Source organism: Tachypleus tridentatus, chromosome 9 (genome assembly GCF_004210375.1).
Source record: "Tachypleus tridentatus isolate NWPU-2018 chromosome 9, ASM421037v1, whole genome shotgun sequence".
NCBI lineage: Eukaryota > Metazoa > Arthropoda > Merostomata > Xiphosura > Limulidae > Tachypleus > Tachypleus tridentatus.
In genome coordinates, this window is record NC_134833.1 from 46,297,694 (window position 1) to 46,319,822 (window position 22,129).

General features: G+C 31.6%; 1 protein-coding gene across 1 annotated transcript in view; it reads right to left on the reverse strand.

The window, feature by feature from the left end:
* LOC143227071 (neural cell adhesion molecule 2-like) overlaps positions 1-22,129 on the reverse strand; it is a 126,579-nt gene that overhangs the window by 27,795 nt on the left and 76,655 nt on the right. The window contains exons 2-5 of the mRNA XM_076458612.1: positions 8,041-8,379; positions 5,979-6,089; positions 3,403-3,606; positions 429-725 (exon numbers count right to left, since the gene is read on the reverse strand). Coding sequence (XP_076314727.1) covers positions 429-725; positions 3,403-3,606; positions 5,979-6,089; positions 8,041-8,379 — 951 coding nt within the window. The remainder of the gene's footprint in view (positions 1-428; positions 726-3,402; positions 3,607-5,978; positions 6,090-8,040; positions 8,380-22,129) is intronic.

Below are 22,129 nucleotides of genomic sequence, written 5' to 3' on the forward strand. Positions count from 1 at the left end.
GAGGGGGCTAAGTAATTATATTCTATTTCAGACCTAATAATAGAATAACGTCGAAATATAGATTAATTAGATAATGAAATTTAGTTATTTGCTTCTTGATATCTCATTTGTTTAGGAAAACGGATAAATAATATATAAAACCCATTTTTGACTGATACCCTTGTTTTTATATAATGTATTTTTTCTAGTTTAAAAGAGATTTTACTGTATGCTTCTATGCAAAAATCTATTCACACCATGTTATCACTTTGTGTGTATATATATATATGACATGGTGTTTGCAGATGATATGATAATCTTGAAATTATTCAACAGAATCAAACTGTGTTGTTGATAACATTCCACCCTTTTATTTGTTGAAGATGTGTCTGTTTAACGTTTAACGTCAGGAGCTGAACAGATAAATATGCGAACTATTAGCAACTTACATATTACTTCCAGTTTCCAACTGGCTTTTACCGCGCTGCCAGGAATATGTCTGTTTTCAGATGAACAGAAAAGCGTCTTGCCGTCATCTTCAGCGGATGGTTTAAACGTTAGAGTGCTTAGTGTTGAGTTACCATTTGCTGGAATAAGAGACTTCACCGATTTCAATTGAATATCTTCTTTCCACCAAGTGACTTCAGCAGGAGGACGTGAGCCTGATGTGCTACATTCAATCTTTACAGGTTTACCAGCCAGTAGGGGACGCCTTTCTCCTACAATATGTACTTCAAGAGGCCTAACTGTTTATATAGATGAAATATCAAGGTTACATGTGCCTAAAAATAATAAATATATGCATTTATGGGATTATAAAAAAGATATGTAGTTGTTTTTGAATTTCGCGCAAAGCTACACGCGGGTTATCTGCGCTAGCCGTTCCTAATTTAGCAATGTAAGACCATAGGGAAGGCAACAAGGCATCACCGCCCACTATTGGGTTACTTTTTTACCAGCAAATAGTGGAATTAACCGTCATATTATAACGCCCCCACGGCTGAAAGAGCTAGCATGTTTGGTGTGATGGGGATTCAAACCCGCGACCCTCGGATTACGATTCGAGTGCCTTAACCACCTGGCCATACCGGGCTATGAAGATATTTAAACCGCAGATATATTTGTTTGTTCATTATGATTCACAAAGCTACTCTGTGGTCTATCTGTGTTCTGCTGATCACAAGTATCGAAACCCGGTTTCTGGGAGAGTAAGTCCACAGTTAGTGGACTAACTGAGCTAGTGGGAGCCTGCAGATATGTATATAAGGTACAATTTAGATTGAATGCTATAAGACCAAAATAATTATTCATAAAAGTTAATAAAATGTTGTTGAAACAAAAAATCAATCAATCCAACAAAACGAAACTGATATCACGCGAGATATTAAATTATATTTATTTAAAGTGCACCATCGGTCGTGAAATAAACATATGAGCGTAAATATACTACTGTTTTATTCAACATTTTATAATAATTTATTCATGCTGTTTTGTACAGAACAAATTTGAGAAAAATTCCTAGAGATAAATAAATAAATGCGTTAAGCATTGTGGATATATCCATAAGGTTACTCAAAGTAGTTTTAAAAGACCTGAATTCGTTTCGTATAATTACGAATTAAGTACACCACTAAACAATTTCCAGTCGCAAACGAGACTATTTTTCGCAAATGTAAAAAAGAAATTTGCATACCAGTATTAATGAAAAGTTATCTTAGTTTATAATGTATCTCTTTTGGTTAAAATAATAGTAAAACAGTGTAATTGAAAAAGTTTAGATTTTCGTGATGATGAGAAAGCCACTTGAAGTAAAAATGCATCTCAGAACGGTCATAACATTGTTCGATGGTTTATAAGTAAAAGTATTAGAATTAGTACCCTTACCAGCTGTCCTAAGATACAAGTCTAGAGATTATTTAGTTAAAACAAATTTCTGGAGTTTTACAAATAGTTTCTTTCCGCATGCATATTAATGTTTTCTATAAAAAAGATATTAAAATAAGCATATGCAAATTTAGTATTTTATTACTTAAATATATATGAATGCAATAACAGTGTAAATGTATAGAAAAGTAAACAAAATGTATTCGTTCTAAAGATGTATTTAAATATTAACTAATAATATCAGGTATTATATAGTCTCAAAATAGTAGATATTATAAAGAAGCTTAGTATTCCGAAAAATGTTTAATTTCGATGTCTAAGTTGAAGAGAAATTCAGTTCAATTTATACATTAATCGATATGTGTTGTGTGAAGAACTGAATAGTTATCAACACCACTTTTTCTTCTCTTTACTACCCAGTACAATTTTTTATGATAAGGGTTGATAACTAGAACAAATTACGAAGTTTAATTAAATATTGTTGTTTTAACGCAAATCTACATTATGAGTTATATGCGCTCTGTCCGCAACCATAAATCAATCCTCGGAATTTTGTGATGTAAATTCATACTTGGTATTTTTTAATATTTCCAAAAAAAACTTTCTTTGGAGTTTTGCATAATAGTATCTTTACATATTTTTCGTGACAAATTTAATTTGATTTCCATTTAAAACTAATAAATTAAATCGTGATTTACTGTTTCAGAATTTTCTTCATTTTTCGTATTACGTCACAGCAGAAGCTCTTGCAATATTCCTTATTTTTCAAATATGTCATCACTTAACCAAATTTTATTGTTATTGATTTTTAAAAGATGTATGAAAATTACGTTAAACAACTGAGATGTAATAATTTAACTGTTTTTGTTATTGTTTGAAAGGAAATATGGTCTACACTATGCCCCATGTTTCACTTCAATCGATTAACTGACTTACTAAGAAGTTAAAATGTGATTTTGTCTAATATTAACAAAAAGTGAGATAAGATCAAACACTAAATCTAATAATAAACTTTCTCCTTATATTTTTTACAACATTGTTTTAAAGTTTTAGGTTTGATGTATTTGTCCTTTAGAAAAAAATGAGGGTTTATTGAGGGAGTATTTGGAGATCCAACTTCTGGGAAGGTGAAGAAGGTATTTTTTTAAAGAAGTATTTCTTGTATCATTCGTGTATTTCACTTTAACTTTCTACAGTTTTCTATATTTTTCACTGATGATACATGATAATGTTGTTGGCAACCGGAACGTATATAGTTGATGTCCTACATATTACACACGTTTCTGTTAGATTGGATACTTGTGTATTACGTGTATGTCAATAATTTTGTGTTGCTCTGATGACATATCCTGAGAGTCATATTTAATATATTTACCTGAGATACATATGTTATTGAAAGATATGAGAACTACTAATCACGTGACTCGTTGTTTTCTCATGGCTAAATATGACATCATTACCCAAACTGTGTATTAAGTAAAACAATGAATTAAATGGTTAAACTGAGATAAATGAAACAAGTTAAAACTAACTCCTTACAATTCATATCAACAGCAACTGTAGATTGTAAAGGTGGTAGGACGTCATTATTGACTGCCAGACATGTGAATGTAGCCATCAGGTCATGACGCTGTAATACTGGAATTTCTATCACATTTCTAACTATAAAATTGTCTATTATTTCGTAGGAATCATCTAACAATACGGATTCTCGCCACCAGGTAAGATTAGGACGTGGATTTCCTGAAAAATAAGCGAGTAAGAAGAGACAATAAATGATTATCTTTGTGACAGAATATGAAATAGTATTGCTATGGAGAAGATCGCAGATTTCAATATATATGAATATTTATATTGCTTTTCATTTAACGAGAGGACGTCAGAGAAACCTGTACGTTTATTTACCGTTCTTTAAAAAAAAGATGTAACCACAATTATTTGATTGCTTTCAGAATAATTATGTTAATTAGATTTGATAGTTTCACATCCACCCACTATGCACAAAGTACTGTTATTAATTGTGTTGTTTTCAAGTAAAATAAACATTTTATAGTATAACAGTCATATCAAAAGCATATCGTTCCGTAAAGCATTGAACACATAATAAATTTTGGAATTTTTATGCCTGATGAAATATGAAGAAAAGTATATTATTTGAGGAAGTTATCTAGAAATACAAAAAATCAATTACAACTAACATTTAAGGACATCTTGAAAATATAAGAGTTGATAATTAGTACAAAATCAAGCAGTTAAATTAGAGATTGTTGTTTTAACGCAAATCTTCATTATGGGTTATATGCGCTGTGTCTGCAACCAGAAATCGATCCTCGGAATTTAGTGATGTAGATCCACAAACTATAAACGTGCTGCTGAACCATCAGAGGTTAAATTTAAAGCTTTTAAATATGAATAAATAGTAATTTTAAAAACATATATTAAGTCCTCTTTTAAGTAAAATTGTAAATAACTTAAATGATTGTTTGTAATACTCATTTATAAAAACGTTACACATATAAAGAACCGATACACAATTTAAAACAGAAATCCACCGAAAAATCACCAATGCTGGACTATACATTCCTTGAGACTCAACACATGAAACAAAACAAAAACTCAACATGCTAATATATAATAAACCAAATAAACACAGCCATAAAACTATGTTCACCAGATAAAATTAACGACGAATTAGACAAAATAAAAAATACTTCATCAACATCAATAAGTTTCCTCCACAAACAATAGAAAACATTATATACACACACCTAGACAAAAAGCAAAATCAACTAACAAAAGTAAATATATCTCACGAATTAAAAAATTACGAAACCGTATACTGCTGCATACCGTATATTCCCGACATTAGTAGAAAAATAACCAACATTTGACAAAAACTAGTAACAAAATATGACATTTCAGTTAAGACCAAATTTATTCAAAAACCAGGCACAAAACTAAGGTCTATAGTGTGTAAAAAATACATTGACAAACACCACACCAACATTATTTATAAAATACAATGTGATAACTGCCACGACTTTTATATTGGACAAACAAGTAGAAAAATGGAAACCAGATTCAAAGAACACATAAAGTCACCTTCACACGTTTTCGAACACTGCAAATCAAATAAACACAATATAACCATAGAAAACACCAAAATACTAAATAAAAAAACAAACATAAACAAACACAAAATTAAAGAAGTCTTACTTATACAACAACTCAAGCCCAAAATAAACCAATACAAAGGAACACCTTAAAACCTATATTAATAAATATAATCAAATATCTAAGCCCGCCCTCTACATTTCTACACTCAGTTACACAACCCCCTTCAAACATGTGGTCAGCTATCGGTCAGTTACCTCTTTCTTGACGATGAACCTGACGATGACCGAAGAAGGTCGAAACGTTGTTCGCTCCTCTACATAAAAAAATTTCTCAACCCAAACCAGCCGTTTTTACATATATAATTTTCTCTACAAGTGGGTTTTCTCGTCATCACTGATATAAAGTACTGTATATTTTATTTCTACCAGCTTAAAATCTATTCATAAGTAACAATCGATTTGAAACTTTTCAATCTACGAAGGATAACAAGATTTCCACAAATGCTAATCAGTGACTTTTAAATATAAAGTAAAAAATCTGAAGCCAAGGCCGAATCAGTAAAAACGGCCGATCGGTAGGTTCTAAGCTGGAACAATTATCCTGAGATTGTTTTAGTGGCTTCTCGACTAAACGAGGTGCATTTTTGTTCGTTATTTCTTGTTCTATGTTGATGAAACTACAGCAGCTATATTAAATATTTCGACAACATGATTTATTATTATCTTTACAACAGTTCTCCAATCACTAATTTAATCTAATTGAGTCTCCAGGTTTTCAACAAGTATTCAGAGCAAAATAAATACCTTCTTGCTGAAACCTTATCTACCTTGAGTCTTACGTACAGGATATGTGTATCGTTTCACCGGAAGTTGATAAGACTTACTGATTAAATGTTTAGCTGCTTATTCATTAATTTAAATGTTTGGAAATAATAATTAAATAACAACATAAAAACAACATGGCTTGTGAGTATTTGTAATGGCTTACAAGACACAAACCTCCTATGACTTCGCATTGAAGACGAAGTGAATCGCCTTCATTGTAAGGACCAATTAAACTTTGCTGGATTTGACCTGCTACGTTCTTTACTACTGGTTTACTTGGAGGAACTATCACATTACAAAAGAAATAAAGAAATTAAGGATAATATCTAAACAGTTTATACTATAAATTGAATGAAAGAGATAATCTTCACTCAAAATATTCATACCTACATATATAACCCTTTAATATATTTATAAAACATAAATCTAACTTTATTTGCTTAATCTATTTACACTGTATATTTGCATCTTTTACCTTATTAAAAACAATGATATAATAAATAATTCTTCATATTTTAGGCGAATTGTCTTTGTATTGTGCATAATACATCCTTTTTCATGATACGTTTGATTTCAGCACAATTCAAGCATTATCTTTTATCAATTATACTTTATTTCCTTCGGTTATTTTCATTTCCTTTTAACATTGTATTTCTGATTTCTTGAACAAACGAAATAAACCAATGTAGGAATAAATTTTCTGTTGACTATTAATTTCAAAGATGACTGAGATAAAACTACCAATAATGACAAATTAACCCGTTTTCATTTGAGAAAAGAGTTTTTTAACTAGAATTTGTAAAAACTAATGCGTAGCAGTGCGTATTTATTATACATTATGAATTATGATAACATTAATTATTTATAAGGGATTAAATTAGGAAAAATCTATATATTATTAGTTTGAAATATAAACGTAATAAACGTAGTAAAATCACATAATTTCCTTTTAAAATTGTTTTAAAAGTCATATTCAGATTAAAAAATTGTGAAATAAAAAATTAGAAAAACTTGGAGAAAGTTTACTGAAAAACATATGTCTATTTGTATATTAATAAATTACCAATTTATTACATTCGCGGTGAACACATTTCAACATTCAGAACAAACATAATTTAGAGTATAATATGTTGGATAATTATTTTACCTCAAATCGGACAAAAATACATTGCTTGTTTTTTTGTTTTTATTTGGACTTCGCACAAAGCTATACGAAAGCTGTCTGCGCTACCTTTTCCTTATCTTGGAGCAATAGACAGTTAATAAACACAACTGTTAATCGTTCATCAGTGTCTCAAGTGCGGAGCAGGATTTGTTTTGGTGATAAGGGAACGCAAACTATAAATCACAGCTTCACAGCTCGGCAGACTTTGTAATTAGTTACTGAAACAATTAGTGATAATTTATATTCGGATTTCTGCAAGTCAGTTTACAATTTCCTTTGCAGTCCCAACTCTATGAAACTATTCGTGTTCAGAATTATCTTGCGTTTTTCTGACAGGCATTAGTTAAATTTATAACGTGTTAGATTTTCAGTTATAAAACAGTATAAGATAAGAATTGAACACAATAAGAAGTGATGTTTCATGGTATTTTCATGACGCATGTTTACATCTTTTACCATTAACTGTTGTCTAATGTAGCACTGGTAACCTTCTGAGTAACTAAATAGAAGAAGACGTTAAATATTATGCTCAATAGTTAAAAATAAAGACGCAAAAACAATTGTCTTAAAACAAACAATTAACGAAATCAATATAAAATTTGTGTCCATTCTAATCTAGATCATTAATTTAAGAAAAACAATCTACTTAAACTAGAAACATTACGGAAGAAAGAAATTCATTTTTTCTGTCGACATAAACCCAAGTTTTACTTATAAAACAGAAATATGCACTTCTTGTAAAAAAGTAGACCAAAATTTAATTCATAGGAGCAAATAAAACAAAAATCGGTTGCAGTATCATATTATTACACAAATTTACACTAAAATAAAGCCTACTTTTTCCATCTATACTAGTATATATTGTAATGTAACTAATACTGTTTCTCTTAACTGTAATATGTTCAGTTGATCACAATTATTTTTGTCATTTATTATTGCATTGTCGTCTAAAGACAAAAAAATAAACATGAAATCGCTGGTCAGACCCTACGATCATAATCCAGATTTTTAATTGTGATTAACATAATTCTGTATAAATAAAATGGCGACTGAATGGATAAACATTAGAACCTATTATTCTTAACCCCAATTCTAAGTAGCGTGTTCGAGCGATACGGAAGTCCACCCGACAAAGAAAGGATCCCTCATCTTCTTTGATAACTGGATCTAATTGAAGTCTAGCCATGGTCCCTGTAATGTTGAAATAGGCACGTGATGCCATGTCGTCACTCTTCCAGTGTCTCCCCGAATGTACATTTCCGTGTCTGGCATCAAGACTATAAAAGGGTGAAGGAGACTTGTCTGTGTACCATAAAACCAGGTCTAAATTATCATCTGTGACCTCAGGAGTGATGTTACATGGTAATTCTGCTTTTCTTCCGGGAAGCACGTACATATCCGTTCTTTCTACTGAGAAAAGCAATAAAAATATATTTTTTGGTAATTACTAAATAATTTTATCTAGAAACTATATTTTTTTAAATACATAATAATTTAGTCATTTTATTCATGAAATACGACAATGCTACTTATACGCGGAACTTTGAAACAAAAATTTCAAGACCACCGAAACAATATTATGATTTAAGATAATCACACAAATTCTGCAAGATATATTTATTTTAACGTTTTAATCATAATGATTACACACTAAAAGCTTGGATCTTAATGGAATTATCCGTGTAAAGACACACAATGTTTCAAGGAAATACTATTTTCAGTGTCGTTTCACATAATTTAGGTGAAAGTCTTAATCTTCTAAACTATATTCAAGAATATAAGTGTGCCGTTTTGTATTCTTGAATTTTGTTCTACTCAACAATGATTAACTATTTGGTTTTATATTTAAACTACACTTTAATCTTACTAAAATATTAATCGATATTTAGTGTAACCATACTTCATTATTCATCAGAAAGTAAAATTTATTTATTGGAATTGTGTTCGTCTCTTAAATGCTATTTAAATATAGTAATAAACACGTCAAAAAAATATATGCTTTACCAAAATGTTAACACCTTAACATAATATTTGATAAAGTTTTAGTTTTAAAGTCTCTAACAACAAAATAAAAGACAAATTTGTGCACAATGTACATAAGCCAAAGTTCAGAAATTTGGACATACAGTAGAGACATCAAGTTGGAGGAAAAGTTCTATTATCTTTACACTACTTACGATATTTTCAAAATGTAATGTTCATTAGTGTTTATCTGTCAGCAGTCAATGTGAATGGCTATTTTCGTCAAAAAAATCTGTTATTCAGTTTTTATGAACAACAGATTACTCCGAGAAAGTTCTACTCTGACAAATAAAACTTATAAGCTTACAATTGGGAAAATATAAGATACAATATTATTTATTTATTTTCTATCTTGTGCCATCAACGACCAAACTAAAATATAATCAAACACTGATATTATTTTGGGTTACAGCTTATTAGGATGTACATTAGGTTAGTAGAATTTAATAATAAATATAGTGACATTCTAGTATATTTTAGAACACTTACAACTACTGTTCTTTTTCTAGTTTTTAACCAAATTTAATTATGAGGATCGAACTGAGAGGATAATTTTCTATTATAACCATTAGTTTGTATTAATATTTTGTTTTGTCTTTTTTTTTTTTGGCATTTTGTGAAGTTTTGCCTGGTAGACTATGTATTGGCATAACAATGTAGGTAAGCCTTTAACACCATCAAAACCAGCATATATTTATATTCTTTTCCATAATGCCAATTGTATAGTAATATACAAATAGTCCACGTCTTCGATTATTTAGTTCCAGCACTGTTATGGTGGCTGCACGTAATTAAAAAAATCCGTCACTTTATTTTGTTTTAGTTGTTTCATTTCTCTGTTCTTTTGGAAAAGACGTCTACTTAATCCACAAGAATGCTCTACCAAAGGATCAGGTATCCGTGTTAAACTGTAATAAACTGAAACTATCTTGGTTGGTCAAAAATGACGTTGATAAGGAAGAAAGAGTCAACTGACCAATGTTGTCCGAGAACTGGGGTCATTTTCCACAAAGTATCGAAATTCTTGAATTTCCACATTAACATAAAATTCACTTGAATCACTGGCTGAATATTCCATTATTTGCGGTTATTTTATTGAAAAACTTGTTTTGGAAATAGCTTGATGTAAGAATGTCACTCTTGTACCCTAATGTTATATGTTAGTCGATCAATGCGATTGTTTTATTATTTCCTGAAAAGAAATTAATAGCAAAAACTATAAACACCGGTAATGATTGTTGGTGAAAATAAATAGAAATGTATAATTATCTGTCAACTATGTAATATCTGCATACAGTGCCAACAGCCCTTTCCCCAATACTTGGGCTCATTAACCCGGCTAGAAATTGACAGACACAATACTTGTTAAACCACAATTTATGTTATAAAATTACATAAAGAACAATTGTTATGGGGGGATTATTTGTTTGTTTTGAATTTCGCGCAAAGGTACATGAGAGCTATCTGCTCTAGCCGTCCCTATTTTTGCAGTTTAAGACTAGAGAAAAAGCAGCTAGTCATCACCACCAACTTTTGAGCTACTCTTTTACCAACGAATAGTGGAATTGATCGTAACATTATAACGCCTCCACGGCTGAAGGGGCAAGAATGTTTGGCATGACGGGGATTCGAACCAGCAACTCTCATATTACGAGTCGAGTTTTTTATCAGTTAAGTTGGTGAAGTCTAAGTGTTATAATCTCATATAAGTGCTTAGAAACCAGTAGGAAGATAAGTATCAATAACACAATATTATTCACTTATTTTAACAACAGTTATTTATTGCTGTTATTTATTTTTATTTGAATTAACTTTACTCGTCATTCAGAAAAACTACGAGCCAGCAAGCTGTTTTTGTTGTTACCGAGCAAGAAAATCATTAACAGAAGAAAACTACATCAGTGATGATATGAATTCATTGAGAAAGTTAACAATATTAGAGAAACGCTCTATCACTAAATACATTTTACGAAACTAACAAATGTATTTTCATTTGGCAATTATCCACAATACCAAAATGTATTATTTAAAATTAATTTTTTTAACTAAACATTCTTAAACATTGCCTAAATTTATATTTGTGCTCATAGTTCTATACTTCTCGCTGTTAAGTACGAAAAATGTTGATGCATCAGCATTATCAATTATTTGTAAAATCTCAAACACCTCCAACAGATCCCTTCTGACTCTTCTTTTTCAAGATAGAAAAACTATTTTAAGGATGGTAATCTCTCCTCCTATAACAACCTCTCCATGGTAATTACCATTCTGGTAACCTTTCTTTGAGCCCTTTCCAACAATTCAGTATCTTTGTTAAGGTAAGGAGCGATTAACCTCAATACTCCAAATGTGGCATAACCAGTAAACTATACAATAAAAGCTTCTTTACACTTGTATTCAATATTTATGTAATTTCAACCAACATCTCTTTCTTTCATAACACTGTTAAGGTTATTTCCATCCAAATTATACTTATACGTCAAATTGTGATAACCTTCATGAAATATCTTGCATTTATGATAATTAAAAACCCATCTGCTATTGACTTGTCCAACTCACTAAAATGATCTAAATTCTTTTCTAAAGCAGCAGCATCCTCCTCACAGCAAGCAACACAGAAGACCTTGATATCTTCAGCACATTTAAGTAATTTATTGACCAATCCTTCATGTATGTCATTAATGTAAATCAAAGAGCAATGGTCCTAAGACAGAGTCCTGAGGTACGTAACTTGCAACATTAATCCAGTTTGATTGAACTTTATTCATAATAGCTTCAATCAAGCAACTCCTCTATCTCATTAGTTAACTTACCCTCACAACTACAGAGATAAGTTTATTTACAAGCCTTTGATGTGGCAATTTATCAAATACTTTCTGAAAATTCAGATCTCACCCTTATCTTCATTAACATATACAGTAACATTTTCAATGCACGTCACAAGATTTGTAAGGCAAGATTTTCCCTTAGTGAAACCATGTTGACTATCCGATAAATTTCTAAGATTTGTTAAATATGACTTTGCAAAGTATCTTTCATAAGACCTTCCCAAACATTTCCCATAACTGATGCAAGATTAATGTGTTTATAATTACTGGGACACTTTTATCACCCTCTTTGAGGAGAAGACTGACATTACATAATTTCCAATCCGTTGGTACTTGTCCGATATTGAAGGATTTGCAAAGAACTGTAGCAAGTAGCTCACATATCCAATCCTTAAACCCCAGTAAAACCCTCGAGGAATATTATCTAGCCTAAGAGTCTTATCATTCTTTGACTTTCCAATTTTTATTTTAACATAATCAAAATTCATGTAAGTGTATTGTTCAACATTGGAAATGTATAATTTTGGATATATATCTTTGGAGATAAAAATATATTGTACAGGCCTCTTTTTTACTTTTAAAACATATTCAATATCTATTTGTGGTATATTTTAATAACATAACAATGGTGTAAAAGTTCAATAATTAATACAATTTTACCTTTATTGATTGATTTTTAAAATAAAAAACGCACATTTTTTATTGGCATTATATTTCTTGAGATAGTGTATATAATTTTATAAAGCACTAATTTCATTAATGAAATAATCAAAGTTTATTCAACTTCAGAAACATCATTCTAAAATGCTATATATCCCCACATTTAATATTATTATTATAATACCATAATTATGAACTTGAACATCCTTTAAAGCTATTTATACAAAAGGTGCTTTGAATTTAAATCCAGTTTTTGAAATTATCATTCCAGGACTAAGTACGCCCCCATACACAATTCATTACTAAAATCACCAGTTGTGTTTTTTTATATATTATGCAATTATATAAGTCATAAATAAATTTTCTTAACCAAGATAATTTCCTTTCTATTATGAAAGTGTATTTATTACATATTTAATATTACCAACATAGTAACCCTTAGCTAAGACGTTTAAATTTACCACACTAACTCATAATATGATTTTAATTTGTTTTTCACAATCTTAGGATTGCAAATTAGCAAAGTAATCAACAACTGAACTATTTTTTTGGCCAGATGGTTAAGGCACTCGACTCGTAATCCGAGGGTCGCGGGTTCGAATCCGCGTCACACCAAATATGATTGCCCTTAGAACCGTAGAGGCGTTGTTATGTGACGGTCACTCCTACTATCCGTTGGTAAAATACTAGCTCATGAGTTGGCGGTGGGTGGTGATGACTATCTGCCTTCTGTCTAGTCTTACACGTCATCAGATTCACGATGACCGAAGAAAGTCGAAGCGTTGTTCGCTCCTCTACATAGTGCTTTCTCTACCAATACCAGCCATTTTGTGCATATATAATTTTCTTTACAAGTCATCACGGATTATTAGAAACCATTTTCATTCTACGTTATTAAGGAACTACACCAATGATATTAAAGACATAAATTATTCAAGTTTGGTTTATTTTAAATTTCGCGCAAAGCTACCCGAGGGCTATCTGCTCTAGCCGTCCATAATTTAGTAGTGTAAGACTAGAGAGAAGACAGCTAGCCATCACCACCCACCGCCACCTCTTGGGCTACTCTTTTTCCAACGAATAGTGGGGTTGACCGTCACGTAATAACGCCCCCACAGCTGACAAAGTGAGCATGTTTGGTGTGACGGATTACGAGTCGACTGCCTTACCCACCTGGCCATGCCGGGCCGTTTGAACTTTGTCTTTTGTAAACTTATTTGAGTTGTGATAACACTGCTAAACTCAGTTTAATGCTAGAACTTACACATTTGGAAACGAATTCCTGTAAATAAACATAGCTTTCAGGTTATTATTAATAATAACAAGATATTTATACTTGCAATGAATTAACTTATCAAAATTAAGAAGTAATAGAGGAGCTGCATTTATCAACATACCAAAATTAAAAGCTGAGAATATAATAAAAATTATGCTTTCGATGTTTTATATTGTAAAACTATTCCTCCTTAAACATTTTCATAAATATACTATAACTCAGCTAAAATTAAATTCCTTCAAAATTTTGAAATGATTGTAGTAGAGAAGACTCCGTCTGTTTAGTACCAGTTCCAAAATTGTTCACATTCATTCAGCAACTTCGACTTATGAATTTTAAAGCATTACCTTTAGTAACAAACTTGTAAAGTATACATTGAGTAACTGAAGCACACTCCAGAATAAGTCCCAAACTATAGCTTCGTGCGAGCTTAAAATTTTAAAACTACATTAAAAAGAAAAAGTATATGAAAAATATTATCCAGGAAACAAATTATTTTGAATATTTATTTCTTTAATTATGACAAATAGGCAGCAGAAAACTTCATGAGAAAGGCTATTAAAATACACTTATTTATCTTAAGCTCAACATTGGAAGAAATAAGATTTGTAAGTTTGGAGTGGATTATCCTCGTGCACGTTTTGTTAATGCAAACGTTAAATGATGTTCGGAAAGAAACAGGTTCGTTTACTGTTCAAAATTCTAACGAAAAAAACAGTTTAATAGAACGTTTGATATTCGTGTTGTCTAAAATACTCTGCATGATATTTTACGTAGAAGAGACAATATTCTGCGTAGGTAAGACCTACCTGTGCTGCAGTTACACTTAACAAGAATACATTCTATCCACCGTCCCATGGCGTAATTTATAAACAACATGATTCTTATATATTTAGGCTTACTAAGCATAAGGTTATCAAACCACGGTTTTAATAAAAATAGTTTAAAGAAAAAATTAGAGGTGAATAAAAATCTTATTTAATTTAAAATCGATCATAAGTGGGTGTAAAACTTTTTTATGATAAAATATTCATATGAAATGTTTTTAAATCAGTTAATTGAACTATAACTCGAATTTAATTCGTGTGGCTTACATTCACTACTTAAACAAAATTTAACAAGTATTTTGATGTCATTTATTTTCAGAACAGTATTAACTGTTTACCATTTGTTATTTATAAATTGATAACTATCAACTATTATAATCGAAGTTTTTTCTATGCTTAAAGCTCCTTGGAAAAAAAGCACATGAATCACAATCTGAAATGTTTGTTAATTCAAGCACTTTGAGAAAACAGACTTCTTAGTTTCTGTGGGAAACATATGTAGCACACGTAGATTGTAACTGAGGTGGCGCTCGACCTATAATTTATTACTGATCGATTTTACAAGAAATAAAGGTGCTGGGCGTATTAGTGGCTAGTGTACCCGAAACTGAGATTCCACACGTTCAGGATTCACTGTCAATTGTATCAGAAATGTGCCCATGATTTTGATTGCGCTTTAAGAGCGACGGTTGTTTCATTATTTCGTCAGACAAAAGTAATCAAAGAGTTGGCAGTGGGTGCTGATGAATAGCTGTCTTTCTCTTTTCCATCAGTTAAAAATTAGTGACAAATATTATTTTGAACTCAGTGTGAAAATTCTAAAAGAAACAAAGCTTATAAAAAAGACAATTAAAAATCAAATCTTTTGTCCTGTTAACATACTGAACGAAAATCAGTAGGCGTTCAAGAATCATATGCTAAACAATTATATTTTCAACGATCTATTGAAATGTGTTCTTCAGCTTGATAATGCATATCATTTTGTCCCACATACAAGTTTAAATTATGTTAATCACTTTAAATAAGTCTATAGTTTCTTACGAATTACGTTCCCAAATAACCTTCATTAATAATATAGAATGTAAGATAGAAACTTATTATATTTACTATTATCTGAAATATTAAAATAATAACTGAATCAACCAAGTTATGTAAAATAGGTTTCAGTTTTTGAAGATACATGCTTACATCTACTTCGTTCAGTGACGTGTGTTTTACCAATTGAAAATTTAGAATGTCCCCTGGTGTGTTTTCATTCTTTTTGAAGTATTTGCGTTGTAAACTCTTTTTTTCCATGCTAGATTCCAAGCAGCAATGTAAGACATTAGTGAGCTTTAGATTTAATTTATTTTAGACTCAAATACAGTTTAGTTACCGAGCTTAATAAATTATAGTGGAATTCTGTGGAACTAATATAGCAATTTATGCTCTTTGGTTACTTGAAAAAAAAATATAACTTTAAAAAAAATTCGTTCCACATTCTTCACGTGCAAAATTTGATAAGGCTTAGCAAACTAAAACAAGAAGTAAGTGAGTACAAATCTCGTGACTAGAAGAGGTAATTGTTTTCTATACTTCTTTATTTACTGTTTTGTATTTTAACAAAAATACATTCAAGAACATATTTGTAAATAACAACAATGTATACGCATATAAACGTTTTATAAGTGATATATGTCCGTATTTTACAAAATACTAGTCCAGCAAAACACTGCCAAGATTGGTCACTTCGTAAACACCAGTTTTTATTAAACATTCTGTTTTTAATACTAAATACTTATTCCGTTAAACGTTTTGTTTTAACACCTTAGTTTAATTTATAACTTTGACCTGAAGAAAGATAACTTTTTAAAATAAAAATTTTAGCGATAAATATACAAATTTACATCTAAAAATAAAAGAGAGAAAAAACAGACCAGATAATAACCTCTTGAAAAACCAATCCATTCATTACCCATAGGGACAAGAAAAAGCCTTACTACCCATACATTCGTGTAAACAAAAGTATAATACTTCAAGCTATAGATACAAAATAATTGATAAAAACAATTTGATTAAAACCTGATCTCGTCAAAAAATACAATTCTAAGGATAGGACTGAATCTTATTATACGGTGTGTATATACTAGTACTTTGCGTTTTCTCCTTGCATGTTATTGTGTTTCGAAATTGATTAAATTCAAGTTGTCGTTTTATTCCTGTTTCGCGTTCACTTGAAAAACAATTATTTTCACCGTTATATTGTGTTTATCTAACTTACCTACCTCTTGTGGTTTCACCTGTTAACACTGTTATGTTCACCATGTTTTACCTGCGATCTTTAAAATTTTATTAATCATCTAATTCGTGTGTGTAGCTCCTTTTTTACTTGATTTACAATGTAAATCAAAATAATCTTAAGACTTTTCCTTCTTTTCTATTTTCTGGGTTTTTTTAAAAGTTTATATTGTTCTTTACAACGACTGTAAACTAAGGAAATGTATAGGATATACCTTAAACTGACCGAAAGGAATATAAACTATATAGTTCAAACTTCAATGACGTTTATTAGAATAAACTTGATCAAACTCCTAACTATTTTCAACGCGCAAAGCGTTTAGAACCTAAAATAATATAATTTGAAAATTATGCACCAAACATGGAGCTAAATAAGTGAAATGGAACGTGTGTAATATAGCTCCAGAAACGACATCGATAACACGAAAACGAAACGAAGAATTAATTAACAATTTATTAAACTCACATTTTTAAAAAGAGATAAAAACGTTTTTCAATCGATGAAATATTTAGTTGTTTGATAGGTAATATCTAACTTCATGATTTTCATTTTCAAGGATTGTACGTGTACTGTTTTGTTTTGCAGGCTGAATATAGTTTTGTCATTTGTTTGATGTACAGTATCTTACCAACACTTTTGAAAACTAACACTACTTTTATAATATAAATCTTCTATATCTTGTTGCAAGCGGTTGTTTTCTTTGTTTTGGTCTTTAAAGACGAAAGGTTAAAAGTTCTTCTAAAATTGGAGGTGGGACGTCGTTGCACAAAATAAACTCCAAATTAGGATTTCCAAACGTTACTTCTTAACTATCTAAACTGCGTTTTCAATTAAAACTATATTTACATTGTTTGAATACGGCAAACGTTACAATATTTGGCTCTGTTCTGTCGGCACACTACGACAATCTGAAAATTTTCGCGGCAAACCTGGAAAGCCTTAACGATTTTTTTAGGTACACGTTATACGGCAAGCGTTAAAAGCCTTAGAATGAAAATCACGGCCAAAGCAAGCGATAATAATGTCATTGTGCATGACGTTTAGATACACGTAATACAGAAGAGTTAACTTAAAAAGCCTTAGAACGAAAATCACAGCCAGAGCAAGCGATATTAATATCATTGTGCATCACGTTTAGATACACATAACACAGAAGAGTCAACTTAAAAAAGCCTTAGAACAAAAATTTTATGTCATCTGCACATTGACAAAACTATCGCTTGCTTTGGCCGTTGACGCACTATTGAGACGAATCCCTTCTCTTTTCCTTGCATTGAAGGACAGCCATCGGTGCAAACGCTGACACAGTTATTCCAATGTAATTTGATTGATCAACTCAAAACCGTCTTGGCCTTTCGCTGTACTTTTTAGATCTTTGCAAAATAAGTATTCGTTTACGATTTTTCCATCTTTTATGATTCGAACAAAAGCCAGAAATGAGCTTTTCCACTAACGTAAGTAGATTCATCAACTTGAAGAGACCATAGCAGAGACAATTCATCTTCAGGCGCTTCGAAGTGTTTGCAAACTTGATCCTTCAAATCCGACGACAAGTCTACAATTCTGCGCGAAATTGTGTTATTGGACATTGAAACTTGCTTAACCATTTTGGCGGCATCCGTTCCAAGTATAGTTTCAACGATGACTGTTAACGCTGGCGCAATGACTGATTCCACCTCCATATGCGCTTTCTTGCGTTTTTCTAACAATTGAGCAACCTTATAACTTGCAATCAATCCTTTTTTGGGCAGCTTCATGTAGTTCACAAGCTTCCTTGATTGTTCATGTTGTTGAGCCGCGAGATTCTCGAAGTATTCCTTTGGTTTATTTTTCACAGCTGAATGTTTTGTTTCCAAGTTTCTATTCAATTTGCTAGGAACAAGCGCCTCGTTCGATAAAGCTGCATTGCAGAGTAGGCAGAATGGTAATTGAGAATGTTCCGATTCCAAAGCGATAAAACCGTATTCGATGTATTTGCTTTTCTACTTTCGTTTGATTCCTTGCTTTTGATTCAACACATTCTCCTTTGCAGCACCAGACTTACTTAAACATTTTTCCATGGATAAATGATAAAGCTAATTCATACACGATAAGCACGAAGTTCTTTAGTTGATATAAGATTCCTACTTAAAGCGTAGTAGTTGTAGCTTAGCGCAGAATGAGAACGTGTTCCAGAAAGCAGTTTGATTGTTTGATGCATCATCTATGACGTACGAAGCGCTTGTTGCGCCACAATTAAATTAACATTCGAACCGTTGCAGTCGATAATAAAATTTAGGAATAAACTTCTCAGTGCTCGAGTTCAATGAAAACCATCGAATGTTTTGGAAGGTTTCAGAATTTCTCTATAGCAGCTTTTATTAACTGATATGTTCGACTTGCTTGTAAAATCCCAAGAAAGTTGAATGTGTTTCAAAAACACCGCGGCACACCTGCCAATCTCTCGCGGCACACAACTTGAGAATCACTGTGTTAGAAACACGTAGAAGCTTATTTTACAGGGTGTCTAAAACGTTTCAGTAAAACGATTTTAAACATGGAAGTAATCCAGATGTGTAGCAAACAAAGTTGCTGTGGAACAGATTATACTAGAATTACATTTTAATCAAAATGTCAGAATATTTTGTAAGAACTCTCGTAGATAGTATTATAAAAATGCTAATAAAATGTAAACTTTATTATTAATTGCTGAAAAAATTTTATGACCAGAAGATTAACAAGTAACATTTCAACTATAATGTTTATTAAAGACTCGTTGCTAAATTACCTGACAAGACTTTTAGGAAGTCATACTATTAGCATCAACTATTAGATAAAGCAATTGAAAGTCCTACATATGGAATGGTTCTCATGATCATTAGAAAAATATTTTGTATACCTTATAAACTATACATAATATCTGTAAAACATGAATTAAAAAATGTTCATTCTGCTGAGTGAAATATAACTAAAAACTTGTAATTTTTTGATTTGCGGCTATCCAAAGTTACCGATGAGGGATGTAATTTCCCTAAACCGGTATAAATCAGTGGCATGTGCTGAATCCATTGATAGATTGTGGTTAATACTTATTTTTAATACATAATACTTTTGAATGAATAAAACAAACACTAGTTTAAATAAATGAAACGAAGGTAACCAGATCTTTAAAAAAAAACATTACTCAATGTTACCTAGATGAAAAAATTATACTAATTGTAGAACATACATACATGGATAATAATAATAATACCTTTTAGCTACTTGTCAATAATTTTATGAACAGAAGCTGTTTCTGTTAAATCTCCTTTCAGAAGTAGTGGTTTTATGCGTTTCTTGCTATCTTTTTTTGTCTCATTGGCGACCTGAGAGGGTCAGGTGCTAGTGCTTGTTTTGGAATTTCGCATAAAGCTACACAAGGGCTATCTGCGCTAGCTATCCCTAATTTAGCAGAGAGAAGGCACCTAGTCATCACCACCCATCCACAACTTTTGGGCTACTCTTTTACCAACGAATAGTGGGACTGACCGTTACATTATAACGCCCTCACGGCTGAAAGGGCGAGCATGTTTTGTGCGACGGAGATTCGAACCCACAACCCTCAGATTACGAGTTGAACGCCTTAACCTACCTGGCCAGGTGCTAGAGTACTGATGTTATATTTTCTGTTGAATATTAAGTATAATACTACAGGAGAATCAGAGTAGACTGTACTACTCTGCTCACTTTCAGGGCAGTCAGTGTTTATGTGGGTATCACCATTATTATTCTAGTATGTTCGCACGTTTATTATTATCATATATGTGGAAGCGATGTAGTTCACATAGCAGATCGTTTTGTTGTTTGTTTTTACCTTTTTTTTGCAAAGTAGTTAAGTGCATCCTGTAAGAGTGTATTGAATATAGTCTGTATGCTTGCGTAATTGTGTAGAAATCTTGTTCATGTGGTTCTGTTCACACTGTATACGGTTGTAAGTATGGTCTTTTGTATTGATCGACGTGTTTAAATCTTACTAGCTTCGGTGTTTATCCGCGCCGGCTTGTATGTCCTATTACCAGTCGTATTTTACTATAAAACATAATAAAGTACCGTAGTTTCTCCCTCTTAGTCTCCTCACATAATTTACTTTCTTTCAAATTCTTTGTAAAATGTTGTTTACATGATTTGTTCATGTTGATTAAGAGTCATAAGTTAATCTTAAGAATTTGTCTAATGTTGTGGTCTGGGGTAGTGTTCCCTGCATGTATATTATTGATTGATCTTTCTTATGTTTAATTCGTTTTGAAAATACTATTAGATTATTTTTGAGAATGTGTACTCAAAGTTTTGGTCTTGAAGAAGCATATCATTACATATCCGTCTCAGGAGTGAAAGAATATGAGAGGTTACCGTTTACATTTATTCTACATCACTTATTTTCCAGAATAGCCAACGAATAATACCACGCACCAATTCCATTTGTGACACGAGATGATTCAGAACATTGTGTCATACAGTGTCAAAAACTTTTTCAATATTGAGAAAGTGCATGATAATTTATTCATCTTCGTTAAAGCCATCCACTATTGTTTCTATAAGTCTTATCAAATGGTCTGTTGTTTGTCAGGTGTCCAGCATGCACAGGCGCTCGACTCATAATCTGAGGGTCGCGAGTTCGAATTCCCGTCGCACCAAACATGCTAGTCATTTTAGCCGTGTGGGTGTTATAAGTGACGGTCAATCGTTGGTAAAAGAGTTGGTGGTGGATGGTGATGATTAGTTGCCTTCCTTCTAGTCTTGCACTGCTAAATTAGGGACGGCTAGTGCAGCTAGCCCTTGTGTAGCTTTGCGCGAAATTCATAAACTTTTTAGATTTCAAGTAATTTTGAAGTAACTTCCACGAATGGGGCGTTTGCTACTTATTAGTCTTTCTAATATATTGCCCATGTAGTAGTCAGGCTGATCGAGCGGTAACTGTTTGATTTATTCGCTGACTTCCCTTCTTTGTGGAACATTAGAACTGGGGCTTGCTTCAAAGAAACTGGGATGTACCCTGAGGTAAAAGATAAGTTAAATAGTTAGGTGTTCACATAATTTCTGAGTAGCTTTTTAAGGTGGATCTTCTGTATGCGATCCTCTTCTGGTGCCATCAACCATCAGTTTGATGGTTGGTTTTACTTCTCTTTCTGTGATTTTGTTTTTAAGTTCTTACGTTATCAGGTTTTCCAACGTTGTTTAAGACTCTCAGCTTTTTTTGTAAATTCCTTTTGTTTTGTCTGCTTAGAATTAAGTAGAAGCTACACAGTAGGCT